General features: G+C 36.3%; 1 protein-coding gene across 1 annotated transcript; it reads right to left on the bottom strand.

Annotated features, from left to right (window-relative positions):
* Position 1: 1 nt before the first annotated feature.
* SGTB (small glutamine-rich tetratricopeptide repeat (TPR)-containing, beta) lies at positions 2 to 14,605 on the bottom strand (the record flags this gene model as incomplete). Its single annotated transcript, XM_010083676.1, has 9 exons — positions 2 to 396; positions 1,858 to 1,941; positions 2,189 to 2,226; positions 4,222 to 4,284; positions 4,372 to 4,510; positions 7,374 to 7,478; positions 9,801 to 9,900; positions 13,660 to 13,729; positions 14,501 to 14,605. Coding segments are annotated over 9 exons (816 nt in total), but the record flags the coding sequence as incomplete, so codon positions are not given.
* Between the last annotated feature and the right edge of the window lie 15 nt (positions 14,606 to 14,620).

The raw sequence follows: 14,620 nt of genomic DNA, 5'->3' as shown, positions 1-14,620 counted from the left end.
CCTGGAGATCAATCTAATGCACATACTGAAAATGACTTGTACTTAAGGATTCTAATAAACCACATATTAAGTGTATTAATTTTCAGAGGAATAACTATACATAAATGATATGTTCCAAGTTATGTGCAATAGATCTGTTTAACGGATTTATTCTTGTTTGCAAGTACGCACAAAGAATTTTCTGTCTTCTATTCAAGCAGAAGAGTTACAATGGTGCTTTTGCTACTAACTATGGTATGCATTTTCGGGTTATATACCATTCCAGTTCACATGCCTCCTTTAAGTCAGGAATGCTCTTCAGTGCTGCCACTGAAAGATCTGCTCCGGACATGATTTCTCAGTTGCTCTATGAGCTCTGGATTTTGCTGCTGTATCTGTTGTGCAAACTGCTGCCCCCTGTGTTGAACAGTTTTAAGTAAAATCAACAAGTGAAAAAACTGACAAGCACCATTTGTAAGGAAATGGGATACCCTAATACAGCTGAAAGGTGCATTATACGAAAGTTAAGACTAAAGATAACTTGCTGTGTAGTCTTAATCAAGATATCTGTAGTATTATGACTTTACATAGTTAAAATCTCTCCAAATGGGATGATCATCAGATCTTAATTTTCATTCTTTAGGACTATTACTTCTACTTGATAACATGGAGGGAAAAGTATTACCTTACTTTGTAAAACTATAGCAACAAATCTGCTCCAGTGATTTGCTCCCTTCTTCCTGAGAGGATCCATTCTAGTTGTTTACGATAACTATGCTTGTTGTTGAAGCTGCAACCTTATATTAGTTTTTTCCAGAAATAGTGTGTGGCTGCCAACTTGTACTTGTGAGCAAGACATATTAGTAGAGAACTAGCATACAATTACACCTTTATGTCTTGTAAGACTGAAGTAGTGACAGAACCATCTCCATAACAGTTATAGCTTAAGAGTTAATAAGTGAGATTAATTCCACGTAAAAGATAAGTATAACACTGGTTTACTAGAAAAAGCAAGTAAGTAGAACATATTGTTTTCCTAATAGCCTGGCTTCCTTGCAACTTCTACATTTTGCCCAAGTAGCAAATTATCAAGACTCCTTTAAAACACAGTGGCAGCTGAAGGAAAGGCACCGTTTTAATAGATCTAGGTGTAGCACATAGTTTTTATGAAAATAGCCCTTGATTTTGTGGGGGCACATTCCTGTCTGTGCTGCAAATTATAAATTACTTTTCCCTGCATGGGCAAAACTTAAAAATATTTTGAAACAGGCTAGAATGATGAAATAAAGTAAAATTGTATGCCCTTTAAAGAGGTCTTGCCATATAAGCAAATTGCATGTTTTTGTGCAGACTCTTCCAGATAGATTATCATTATTATACTACAAAAGACTTGGGTCCTGGTTTTTGTAAAAGCTACTCCTCATTCTAGTGAGTTGCCTGAAGCCTTCCTAGTCTAAATGGATGGATGCCAGAGCAGAACTTGTTGCAACCTGTGCTAAGTAAATCTGTAGCTTTTCTAACTAGTGCCTGAGATATCAGGTAGTAAATTTATCAACACAATTCAAAAGCACATGTAGGAGTACTTAGAGCTGAAAGGAGCATTTTTAATGTGTGGCATTTAGAAAGTAAACAGTATGTGAGAACTAGAAAGTGAAAATTAGCACACAGTTGAGTAATTGCAATTGATGGATATGCACAAAGCAAACAAACAAGATAGTGGAAAATAAGTCTTCAAGTTCTCTCTTTTAATAGTTATCAGGCACACAGCAGGGACAAGCCACAATATAAGTGGCTTGATACTATCCCTTTTGAATAGGTGTTGCACAACGATACTTCTACAAACGTAACAGTTAAAACTATGCAATTCGTAACACTTACGCATGGATCAGGCTGGACAAATCCGACAGGCCACCAACACCTGCAGCAGGGCCACCAATGGCATTTGACATCATCCCTGACATCCTGGAACAGTTAGCACAGTATTGGCATTGTGGTATGCAGGGACCTCTATAGTAAAGCAATAAACCGTAGATCTCTTTTGAATTGCTAGGAGTAAACAAGCTGCAAGAGGAAGAAACTGCAGAAGTTTTATTTATAGTAAGCAAAAATAAAATTAACTTTTCAGGAATACAGTACTATCCACTTTTTCTCTTACTAATTAAAACCCCTGAAGACATTTGTTTCCATAGTACTCCATTTTGATACTTACAATTGTTGAACTTGAGGATTCTGCATTAAGCTTGCTGCCTAGAATAGACAATATATAGCTGAAATTATACCACTTCTATTACTTAGGTATCATTGTGGAAAATGGGGGGGGGAACAACACATCATGTACTCTATGTTTTATTAGTTACACATTAGATAAAAAAATCCTGGTTACAGATTCAGAAGTGAGAAATATGACAAGATGACATAAAAACCATAAAAAATTGGTACCGAAAAAGCCCAAAATTAAGATTTCCAAGGACAAAGGTCTTCTACTGGGCTTTTTGGAGAAGGGCCTGTATTTTGTTGACTCCCAGCCGAAATAAATAAGTTTTGCAACTACTATTACTACTGGGTATAAACCGTTAAGATTATAGCCACTGAATATTGCAGAGTAAACCAGACTGTGGACTTACTTTGTACCGTGGTTTTGAGGTAACATGTATCTTTTGTAGTAATTGCATACCTTCTTACTTTTTAGCAAGCATGAGGTTATTTAAATTTCTCATTCATAAGGACTGGAGAAAATTATGTTTACCATAGTGTAAGGGTGTATATGGACAGTTACTATAGAATAAATTAGGTGATGTTTTAAAGTTAGTATCATAATTCCTATGGAAATCAGTGTCTGTATGAATACAAGACCAACAGGCAGAATGCAGTATCTGCTTATTCACTCTCTTATTAAAAGTACTACAAAAACCAGATATATACAATATTAATTTTATTCATCAATGTATCTCCATATATATATATATATATCTCAACAGTAAATCAATGTTTTCTCTAGTCTACAGTTGGATATAAAATGACAAATTCAGGTCAATTGTATGGGTAATACAACATTTTTTTTTCTTTCTTACATCAGTAACAAGTCTGATGTAGGTTAGGGGAGCAAAATGCAGGCTAGAAATAACTTTCTCAAGGTCAGAGAGTGAGGAATTTTTTTTCCTAAAAACAGAAAACTACACCACATGAAAAATCATTCATTCATTCATACCTGGCTGAATGCCCTGCTTTCTATCAGCAGGCATCTTCTGGAAATGATGCAAAAAGTTAGCTACCCATAGTTATCTCCATAGTGAACAGCACCTCTTTTGACTCTGAACAGATGCAGACTGTCTGAGTAAGTCATGTGGCCCATAAAGTGGTACACACAGTTCCAGTGCTACTTAATCACTAACGCTATTGGAGAACTCGCTCACTTCTTCCCTGCCTGCCATCTCTATTTTTTGGACCATAGTATCAGAATGAGATGTATTGATCTCTCTTGCATGCAGTTCATTTCCACACAGAAGCACTCACTGGTTGAAAAGTCCTGTCCTAATGAAGCCACTAGAAGGGCAGTAAAGTTTTAAACTGCGTTCTCAAAGGAAATAAGTATTTTTTGCTTTTTCTTCTCCAAATTCCATTCTTCAAAATTAATTAATACCATTTAGCTAAGAAAGCTTTGCACGGAGAAAAACCACTGCGGGACAAAACCACAATTTGCCATTATACTGGGAGTAAAGAAATGCACTATATGTTATTTATATTCACCGTTTGCGCATCTCTTGAAGTTTCGCACACTTATGGATGTCAGGGATAATTTGAAAGAGTAAGAACAGAAAGGTCTCTTGGGTAGTTTTCCCCAGAGTTACTTTAGTCTTGGGTAGACTGCATCTGAATCAACTGCTATTCAATTAGGAGGTGATTTCTTTGTATTCGTTGTTAACTGCTATGTGGAGAATTGAAGAGAAATTTTCACCATGCTGTTGACAAGTGTTTTACTATCATGCCATCTACAAAAACAGCATAGCTAATCTATGCATGTTGTTCATAGAAAAGATAGAATGAATTGAAAATCAGCAGGCATTACAGTTTTATGCTTCACTTCTTGTTTTGAGTGTAAAATTACTTAGAAAAGTTTAAATTCAGTATAATGAAACATTGCTATTATAATAAGCATTAAAATTGCCTGTGTTATGAAACAAGAGTTGTTCTTAAAACTTCATTTTTAAAAACAGTATAACGTAAAGCTTAAGATATACTCACCATACTAATGAAGGCAGGATTGTTTATCAAACTTGCCATGTCAAAACTCAGTCCAGTTCCAGTCTACAAACAAATTGCAATTGAAGGTAAGTTTACCTACAAAATCCCAGTTACAACTATTGTGAATAAATAGATACAGAGCTAACTTACAGGACTGGACATGTCTCTTAGTTTCTGTTCTGCTATTTTCAAATTTGACTTATAAGAGTCATTCTCAGGATCAAGATCCAGTGCTTTTTGGTAACTGGTAACTGCTTCTTCATATTTATTCACTGAGGTCAGAGCCAACCTAATAAGAAATAAAGAAATTCTGCGTAGAACAGAAATGACCACCAAAAGATAATGATATTTTCTGTCCTAAGTAAAACAGTATCTCACAACTAATTTCTAGCCTGAGCAAGTTAAAGCAAGCTTTGCTATTGTGCTACTACTGCTTAGTGTAAGCGCTTATTTTTTGCAGAAGAGGTGATACCTAAAAAACTCATCTTGCATTGACTGTTCCATATGCATGCAAGTTTCATTAAAAGCTCTTTGGCATCATCAAGTGATTTAGTCTGTATTTGAGAGCACAAACTGGATCCAGCATCCGTGACTTTTTTTATAAGCTGAGGAATTCCTTGAAGTGTTTCCTCCAGTCCTTTTGATCCAAGAGATTATTCAGAAGGGTACATGGTTAAGTAGAGTGAAAAGATCCTTAATGTTAGTTTGTCAGCTTCAAGAAACCAAATAATGGAACCACAAGTTTCAGCAAAATAAATTTTTGTGTTAGGATCGATGCAAATTTCTCCTTTTGGATCTTCTGCTTCAACAGGTTGACAAATGGGTTATAGAGGATATTAGTAACATCTGTAAGATGCTTTAAGAAACCCTTGTGTCAGGGAAGTCTGCTTAATGTTTTGAAAAAGATTATTCTCCAGCAGCTCAGGAGAGCAAAGGACAAATCTACTACTTTTGAAACGTATTTGTTTTCAAATTCGACTAGCTACTACCTTTAAAACATCACCTTTCTTTGAGCTATTCCAGAAGTCCATCTGGTTGCAGTTTCAATTCTGTCTTCCACTGTATTTTCAAATTATACTGACCACAAAACTAAACTAATGTTTTCCACATTTTGTGAAAGATCTGTGTAACCCACATTCAGCTATGCAGTACCCCAGTACCCCTCTGTTATGTGCTGAGCTACACAGACTGGGTTGATAAGCCTGTGCTGATGCCCATCAAGAGACCTTAGTCTTATCTCAGGCCAGAGACCTCAGCATGTTACATGTATCAGTCAGAGTCATTACTCTCAGTGATGATGAACTCAATAACAGTATGAAACTCCAGGACTTTCCAGTAATGCTCTTGGAGGAACCGAAGCAAGATAATATCTTCTCTCTTACCACAGTTACTCCCATAAAAAACACTCTCCCTTTTGGCCCATTAACTTGCCAAAATAGTTTCTGACCAGACGAGAAATGCGATCAGGTATTTCTGATGCAATTGTGTTTTTTTACAGAGAAAGTATGTAAAATTCTGCTTCTTGGAACACAGTACAAGTCAGAACAGTGGGCGACAGTTTCTTTGCTCACAATTCCTACTCAGACGTGCTCTCTCAGGGTCATGCTGGAAGTATCACTTGACCTGTCTACATGGCTCCCATCTCTGCATATTTCTGTGCCACTTCTGCATCTTTCTGCGACAAAGAGTTTCTGTCACATCCCAAGAAAAACTTGATATGCCTGCAGTCAGAAAACACAACTTTCTCATCAGGACTTTTTTGTTGAGAAGGTGGTTCTGCAGTTGTTTTTTCCAGCTAAACAGGCACTGTTTCCTCATTCAGCCTATGCCAAATGTATTATTATATCCCTCTGCTGAGTTAAGCAATGGCTGGTGGCTCAAAATACATCCTCTATCAAAACAATCATACAATCAAAAATAGAGATGCTTGATTGCCCAAGAATGATCTCAGTTGCACTGTGTATCAAAGGCACACTGGTCTTACACCCAAAATTCTAAAATAACCTCCAATTTCCAACTAAATCAGCCTGTAGGTTCCCCCATCTCACTGAAATCAGGGGATTGTGGGCTGTGCTATATGAAGAAATGATCTAAAGAGAGTTAAATAGGGTAAAACCAATCCAACAGTCCCTACAATTTCAAAGTGAATTAATAATCTCAAAAGCCAGTCAGGCTACATTTGTATTAGTAAAACAAACTGTGTTGGGGAAAGTTTTCAAGTGATAAAACTCCATCATCTTTATTCTTAAAAGAAATGCCCCCTGGCATGGTTTTGTCCCAGGCCAACAAGAATTTTTCTAGACAGTTTTGGGGCATGGTTCATAATTTAATATAGGCCAACACAATTTAGCAATAGGCTGTTTGGATGTGGCCATTCGATACTGCAAACTAGATTTTAATAACATGGACATGGGCCATTTTGTGCCAGATGATCCAAACAACAATCCCAAGCATTTTTTAATTTACTGGTATAGATATAACCTCAAAAGCCTTATGCAGCATTCAGCCCACAACCACAATATGTTTGATTATTGAAAATGCAAAGCTCCACATCTTGGAAGAATGGGCTTTCACTCAAGTAGATATCCCATTCAGGGAGAACATTCCTGACACTTTTTTCAGATAGCACTTAATCAGACCCACCACCTGAAGAGGCTATACTGTTAATCTTTCAGACTTGACTGAGAAAAACTACCATAGCTTAGCCTTACTAAAATATGTGCTTCCAAAGACCTGTTGAACAGAAAAATTAAGCCTCTGTTCCTGCTATTGTGAAGCCCTAATACTTTTAGGATTCTGTTCTCTAACAGCATCATTAACAGCTTAAACTGTTCCAACTGCAGAATATACGTTACTCATAACTAGGCAGGAGGTAGAAAAAACACATCATGACTTTCTAAACTAAGTTTGCAAAGTTGATAAACTGAAAGAAAAAATTGCGAACTGATGAAATCTGATAGGAAAATGCTGAGATCAACCATGTATACAAAACTGAAGGCTGACATCCTGATAGGGTTATCTTCAGAAAATCGCTACACTTCCAGAACAAGAATGTCAGCTAAGTAAAACAACATAGGTCCACTTATTTCAGAAAAATCTATGTTAACATACACTTGGGTCTTCAGTGTTTACTCAGATTTGTATTAGCGTACCCCATTCTCCCATATGCTTTGCTGTACTTTGGATCTATTGCTATGGCTCTCTCACAGTCCTTTATTGCTTCACTGTAGTTGTTCAGCTTACTTTGAGCAGCAGCCCTAAGAGGAAGACAGGGAAGGGAGAGAACTTCGTTCAACAAAACAATAAAAGAAAAAAAAAAACAAAACCAAGCTTAGATATTCACATGCCCATGACTAACTTTAGAGTTGTTTAATCTTACTGACTTTTCATTCACCATTTAAGCAAGGCCTCAGCATCCCTCAATTACGTAGGACAAGCAGATGTTCTGAAGTATGTGCTTAAGTGCACTTGCTAGACTAGGGCTTTGGAGAACACACACTCACCTTTGAGGACAAATAATCCTAAGGAACTGTTTTAGATCCAGCATATGGCTAAGCACAAAATACACCATAAAATCTATTACAAGAAGTGACACTTTCAAGTAGCACTTGACATAAAATAATTCTTTAAGCAGAAATATTTTATACAATTGGGGTTTTCCAGCAAGAACTATCGTTTGACTGCCATTCAAAGGAATGCTGTGATTTTTCCCTGTTCAATTTTTAAGCAGGCAACTTATGCTTGCAAGTAAGATAACTTTTCTCAATAAACGCTGAATTACTAAATTACAATTGCATCTCTATACCAGAGAAATACTAAATGTTGTGGACATTTATATAATAATATTAAAATTAAATATGTCCATTAAATATGTCCAAATTAAAAAGGACATTGTAAAAGATTAATAATCAAAACTTCCCCAATCTGAAAGGTCTCACTCTGATTTGTTCTTCCTTGATTAAAAAACTATAGTAGAAATGGCAATATTTCCATTGCATAAAGCATTCTCTTTTATTAGGAATGCTAGATGCTACAATCATCACTATATTCAATCCTTTCTCCTGTGATAACCTCCAAATTGCATGGGTTTTCTGACTTTGATTAAAATCTATTCTGAATGGGACTACTTATATATTTTAAATATTTAGGCTGGTTAACAGTTGTCCAACTCCACAGATGCCAGTGAAGATGTATGGATAAAAGCTGGGGACAAAGCTTAGTCTCTCACGTGTTTGAACAGAAAATGTTTTTTCCATATTTACAAAAAATTTGTATGGCCAGTTAGAGCTGATATGCCCTCGAAGTTTCTCTTTTTCTCGCTGCTCTGAGGACAAAGCAATACTGTTAACAGCAATACATCTCCCATTGCTCCCAAACTAGCTTTAGAAAAAGAAGAATAAGGCCTATGTGTATTCAAATACCATATCGCACACAAAACTCCAAGCAACTGCCTGTCTCCTTTTAAATAACTTCATACAATAGTGTGCTTACTGAAATCAAGATTAATTTTGGCCCTCACAAATGTGATACACGATAATGTAACACACAGAGTGAAATATTTCTACTCCTGCCAATTACAGATTTGTTGCTTAAGCCCATTCTACTGAGGAAACTCAGTGATTTTGGGAAGCTTTTGAATCTGGCCTTATATTTCTATTTTATACCTAAAATCACTTATGTGATAAGTCTTCAAGGCAAACAGATGATTTACACTTTGAACTGCTCTCTTAAAGATGTAAAATACTAGAAAACTGTGCATTTCCTTTCTCTTTATGCTTGCCACGACACACTATTTTACTTCTATCTATCGCAAACTAAACCCTGAAGTATGGAAGCACAGCTCCACAAACAGAAAAATCCACTGGGTATAGTGCCACAAGGCCAGATTGACAGCAGCTAAGTCAATATATCCTCATGGTAATGGAGGCACTGAAGAGTGTAGAGCAGAGGGGCTCTAGAGTCAGGCTAGTTCCAGCAAGGCTTATAGACTATACTGCCTTTGTTCTTATGCTGGTCTTGAGGGCAGAATACTGAAAGAACATACTTTTGCTGTTGGGTTAATACGCCCTTTCAGACTTCATCTCCTCCCATGTCATTATGTCTTCACTATGGTGAAGATTATACAATGAAACTGCAATGACAGCCTTGTTATTTTTCAACAGGTCATACATGAAAATGCTGAGTATTTATACAATGCTGAAATCTCCAAAATGGTATTCCCACATTGATGGTACTTCTTCCCGGGAAAGTCAATACTAGGGGAGAGAGAGATGGCAGCTGAGTCACTAGAACACCAGCTAAAGAGGCTCTTACTATTCTGAGCAGACTGGGAATCACAGCCTACATTATGATTTAATACAGACATCCTAACTCACAAAAACCTGATCTCAAGTGTTACAAGTAATTTTGAAGCCCATGAGCTTGCTTCCACTTTAGATCTTTCACAAATTTAACATGACAAATTTCTGAATAGTGGGGTTTTTTCTAGCCTCATGGTGTTTTGATCTACTTCACAATTTATCTTAAAAACCATATTAATGAAGTTCAGGAATGACAAGAGTGTATTATTTTGTTTTTACCTGTTGCAGTAATAGACTGCATTGTTTGGATCCAGTTCTATAGCCCTAGTATAACAATCCACTGCAGCAACATAATTTTCTTCTTTCATATGATTATTACCTGAAATAAATTATAAAAATTTATTAAAAAGTAGTTAAAAGATGCAGTGCTATGTATGAAAGAAACAGGAGCCACATTGTAGCCTCTATATAAGATCGTTACAACTGCACTTTTTTGAGATACATCCTTTTAAATAGAATTTGCATGGAATAATGTGACTGTAAGTATCTACTAGATCTGTAAAGTTTATTATGTACGTTGCAGTCCACCACATAAACCCCCCTCTTCTGATCGTACTACTTCATACTTTCCACCTAGTTTCTGCTCTTAAGCAGACCAGTTTGTTGAGAAGCCTAACTGTAATTGCAATTCCACTCTCATATAGATTTATCAGTCTTAACTGTCTTTGCAAGCCACAGAATATAATAGACTATACGTTAATTCCTTTTTGGTCTCATTTTCTCATGCCACAACAACTTAGTTGTAATTATTCATACAACATGGAAAATCAAACAAAACAAAACTAATCACATAAGCCCTAGTTTTGTGATGCCCTATAATTCATTCATTAAGATATTGAAAAGTATGTATAGCACAGGCAATCTAAAATGATTCAGAGGTAAAATTTCTCAGCAACAAAGCTCAGAACTTCTACTTTATAATGAAGTTTCATATTTCATAATTTTTATATCCAGTGAAAAAAACTAGAAAAATATAACTTTTCTATGGAAAGAAAATTCTGGAGTAAGGTCTTTCAAAACAAAAGATATCTTACACATTGTTTTCTCCCCAACACAGGGCAGTCGTGGTAGTTTCTTTCTTTCCTCACTATAGAGTAGCAGAGAAAAAGTCCTAGTTCAGAGTGCCCAAGCTAATGTTGTCTCTGGTCCTGCAACTATGGATCTTTGACCTCCGAGATCCTACAGAAGCCTTAGTTTCCAGCAATGTCAAGAAATTGTAAGGAAAGCTATAGAATTCCAGTGACTTGCTTGTATTTTGGCAAAATATTTCCACCCTCTCCCACAATAAGCAAGAGAATGCATAGGTCAACAGGTTAGTACAGATGTAGATAACTGCATAAGCAAAGGCTGGAAAAGTTCAGTCAATGCAACATCTTGTTGTTGACAGAAAACAAGAGACTGTGGAGCGAGCAGTCCTAGGTGCCTTTACTAACTGAAAACAACTACACTTGCATTATTTGTAAACATGGAGAGCTTAAAAGTATATTTAAGTAACTAAGTATCATCAAGGTAGTACAAAATCACCCTTCCCAATAGTGATATACTAGACTGTAAATATAGTCAGCAATCCCTGCCAGGCAAACTGAAACTGTAATTGCAGGTTTACCTTCAAAATACAGACAGAATGTAACTGTATCTCATTTTCACAGGCACACTATCTACACATATTTTCTTTGATCTAAGGTAAAGGTCTGTACTCTAAATCCTGTTGTCAGATAAAAGACTTGCAAGTTAGCTGTGCTCAATGAGATTGAAGAAAACATTTCTCTAAAACAAAACTGCCATCAATGACTATTGAAGTTGGAATTTCTGATCCTGCTCTGAACTAAAGACAACCTAGGGTATAGGGCTAAGTTGGAGCTAGTATCAGTGGGTGCCTTTCTTGCCCTCTCTCTCTCCAGCTCAAAACTGGTTAAAGGAAAACAGAAAAATACCTAGACCTACCATTTCTGCTGAGATTAAGCAATTCAGGACAAAAGGAAAAGCAACTGTAATATTTTATTTTAATGCCAGACAAAAATTCTTAAGACAAAAAAACCTCTCAAATCATTATACATTTATCTGTGTCCTCTATAATGAAAATACTACTATTGTTATAATTTATACTGTGGTAATATCCAGCTCTTTCTAGGATCAAGCCACTGTTACACTGTACAAACCTGCACATAATCTGCGCTCTACATAGCTTACACTAAACCAAAGTGTCAAGCGATAGACAAGGGTAGGCAAGTTATTTCAAGTATTTAATAGTCTGGAGGGTATATTACTTCCTGGTTTTACATCAATCAAGAAAGAAAACTCTGTTACCTGATTTTGTTTTGCCATTCATGAGCCAATTTCTACAAGTACTGTGGCTCGTTTGAGAGCAGAGGAGGAGATGGCTGGTGGCCACAAAGGTGAGGGAAGTTATTCCATTAGTAAGGATATATGGATAGAAATGAGGAAATAACAATTACAGTATTACTGTATTATAGAAGATGGGGTCAAATGGACTTCCTCAAGTTACCTAACCTATCTCTCCAACTCAGGGCAGAAAAGTATTCATAACTGAAAAACATGACAGTGGTGATAGATAATACTTGGGTGAAAATTAGGAGGATTAATGGCAGAGCAGCATTAGAAAACAGGACAGGAAGTTTTAATTTTATTATGGGAAATTAAACAGAGGAATTTCAATATGTTCCAAACTGCTTACTAATGCCCCTGACAGCTGACACTTTAAATGGCCCTTTGTTGAAGTTGAGAGCCTTTCCATTTTTTCAGTAGAGACATGGAATTGCTTTAGCAACACCACACAAAGACTAGCACATAGCACACATTAATTTCATTTCCTCAGCCTATTTCATAAACCCTTGAGGGCTGACAGATGACAAAACAGAAGTCACAGATTTGAAACAGGCATTGCTGTAACACCCATAGCCACAAAGTGCTAAATATCCCTACAGTCCAACAACAATACTGAGTGCTACAGATATTCTTCGCTTTCCATGAGCTGGCAGTAGCAGACAGCAAAATGAAAATCCAACGTGTACAACAGGTATGTTACAACTTACAAACCGATTTTCATTGTGACCTAACCTTGTTTGAGCTTTTATCCTTAGAAATAAAAAGCTACGGAGCAACTTCAACAAGCAGGAAAATTTACTTTCAGAGCCAGTAATGGACTGCGTTCATGACTACAGCTGACCAGTTTTAAGATAATACAGACATGGAACTCATTCTCATAAACAGTAGAACTTGTCCTACATCATTATCTTGAAATTTTTGAGAGAATTACATCTGCCTTGCAGTTAGAAACTTATGTATTCTTTCTATTTAACTCAAATATCTGAAAATCCAACAGGTCATAAAAAATGTGATGTATAAAGTATCAATCCACCTGATAACAATTCATATCAGTTATCAGTGCTACATTTCCAACCCTAACCATTCTATGATTCTATGCCTCTCCCTCCCATCTTTTTGTGGGGAAATAAAATTGATTCCTTCTTGGGTAGCACTAGTGAAGACTTCTATGGTACGGCTACTTTTCCTCACATGACAGCAGTAACACTCATCAAAGGGAAAATAAAACAACTGGCTCTTCTGCAATTTTTACAGAGCACACAAATTATTTCCCCTATGTGAAATACTAACCCTACTAAGTTCACAAGAATTTTACTGTTGGCTTCAGCTGGGTCAGCCTTTTACCTATGTTTTAATATTCAGACAGCACATAATCCTTTTCAAAATAAAGTAGAAACCTATATAGAGATTCCATGGACAAACAGAGAATACCGAACAATAACTGTTAATTCTTTAAAGCTTCTACTACTCATGAATGTTGCACAGGACTTCACATGTTATCCTTTAGTTTTTAAGCAACCTCCTGAGCAAGGGAGAGAATAGACTACATTTTCTTCAAAGCCAGATGGAGCAAATCACTTAGCCTTCTTACAATACAACAATCACCACAAAATATATAAGCTCAAGTTTTTTGCAGGGTCTGTATTACAAAGCCACTATACTATTACAATCCATGATAACCCAAAAACCTTAATAAAAGCTTAGGATGTTTATTCATATGTTTATTACAAACCTTCATCTTTCAGTTGGTCAGCCTTTTCAACGTCCTCTGGTAAAGAACCTGAGAGAGGCAGCATATCATTCTGTATGTAAACAAGATTTTTTTCATTAAAATACTAGTCCTGATTTTATTAAAAACTTCTTTCATCCTTTCATCACTGTATCAACAAGAAACCATATTTTCTGTAGCACACAGGAGGCATGAGAGAACTAAATATCATGAAAACATCCTTAGAAGAAAAAGATAGTTTGCTTTCTACTACTAAAAAAACCTTACAGCTCACCACATATTTTAAGGAATTAAAGGGGAAAAGATCTGATATGTCTCTATATTCTTGTTTTCCTTAGTTCTAGCTCTCCTATTTGCCATCCTGGTAGTTCCTGTGCTTCCTATACTAGGGATCCCAGATAACACGTACAATTAGTACACATTTCTGAAGTTCCCATCTTAAGGTTAGTGTCCATGGAGAAGTTTTTAAAATAGAATGACTAAATTACTTCCAGAAGGGAGTGAGAAGCATCAGCGAACTGCGAATGACCTCAAGCACTTTGCAGGCATTCATCTCTGGGAATTGCAAAATGCTCAGCTGAAGGATAAAATCCTTCAAGTGAGAATGAGACATCCACTGTTTATTAATTTTCTATACAGAATTGTCCTCATCTAGCTGAAATTCGTCCCTCCCACTGGCCCAAAAGATTCTTGTTCTCGTTTTATGGAAATTTCACTTTTTCTATGTTTTCCGTAAGTTTCCACATCATTTTGACCGATACAGCACCTTAAGGTTGTTCATATACAATATGAAATCTCAGCACATATTGGCAGAGTAATTCTAGAATCTAAATTAAATTCTTACCTTTTGAAAAGAATTTGTGAACATTTCTATCAAATGCTGTGGGGGTGCAAGATGAGTATCTTCCAGGTTAATCTTAAACACAGTCTCCAGACACTGAATTGCAACTTAGAAGAAAAAAAA

This window comes from Pterocles gutturalis, unplaced genomic scaffold, assembly GCF_000699245.1.
Source record: "Pterocles gutturalis isolate BGI_N339 unplaced genomic scaffold, ASM69924v1 scaffold4570, whole genome shotgun sequence".
NCBI lineage: Eukaryota > Metazoa > Chordata > Aves > Pterocliformes > Pteroclidae > Pterocles > Pterocles gutturalis.
This window is presented reverse-complemented; position numbering and strand designations above follow the sequence as displayed.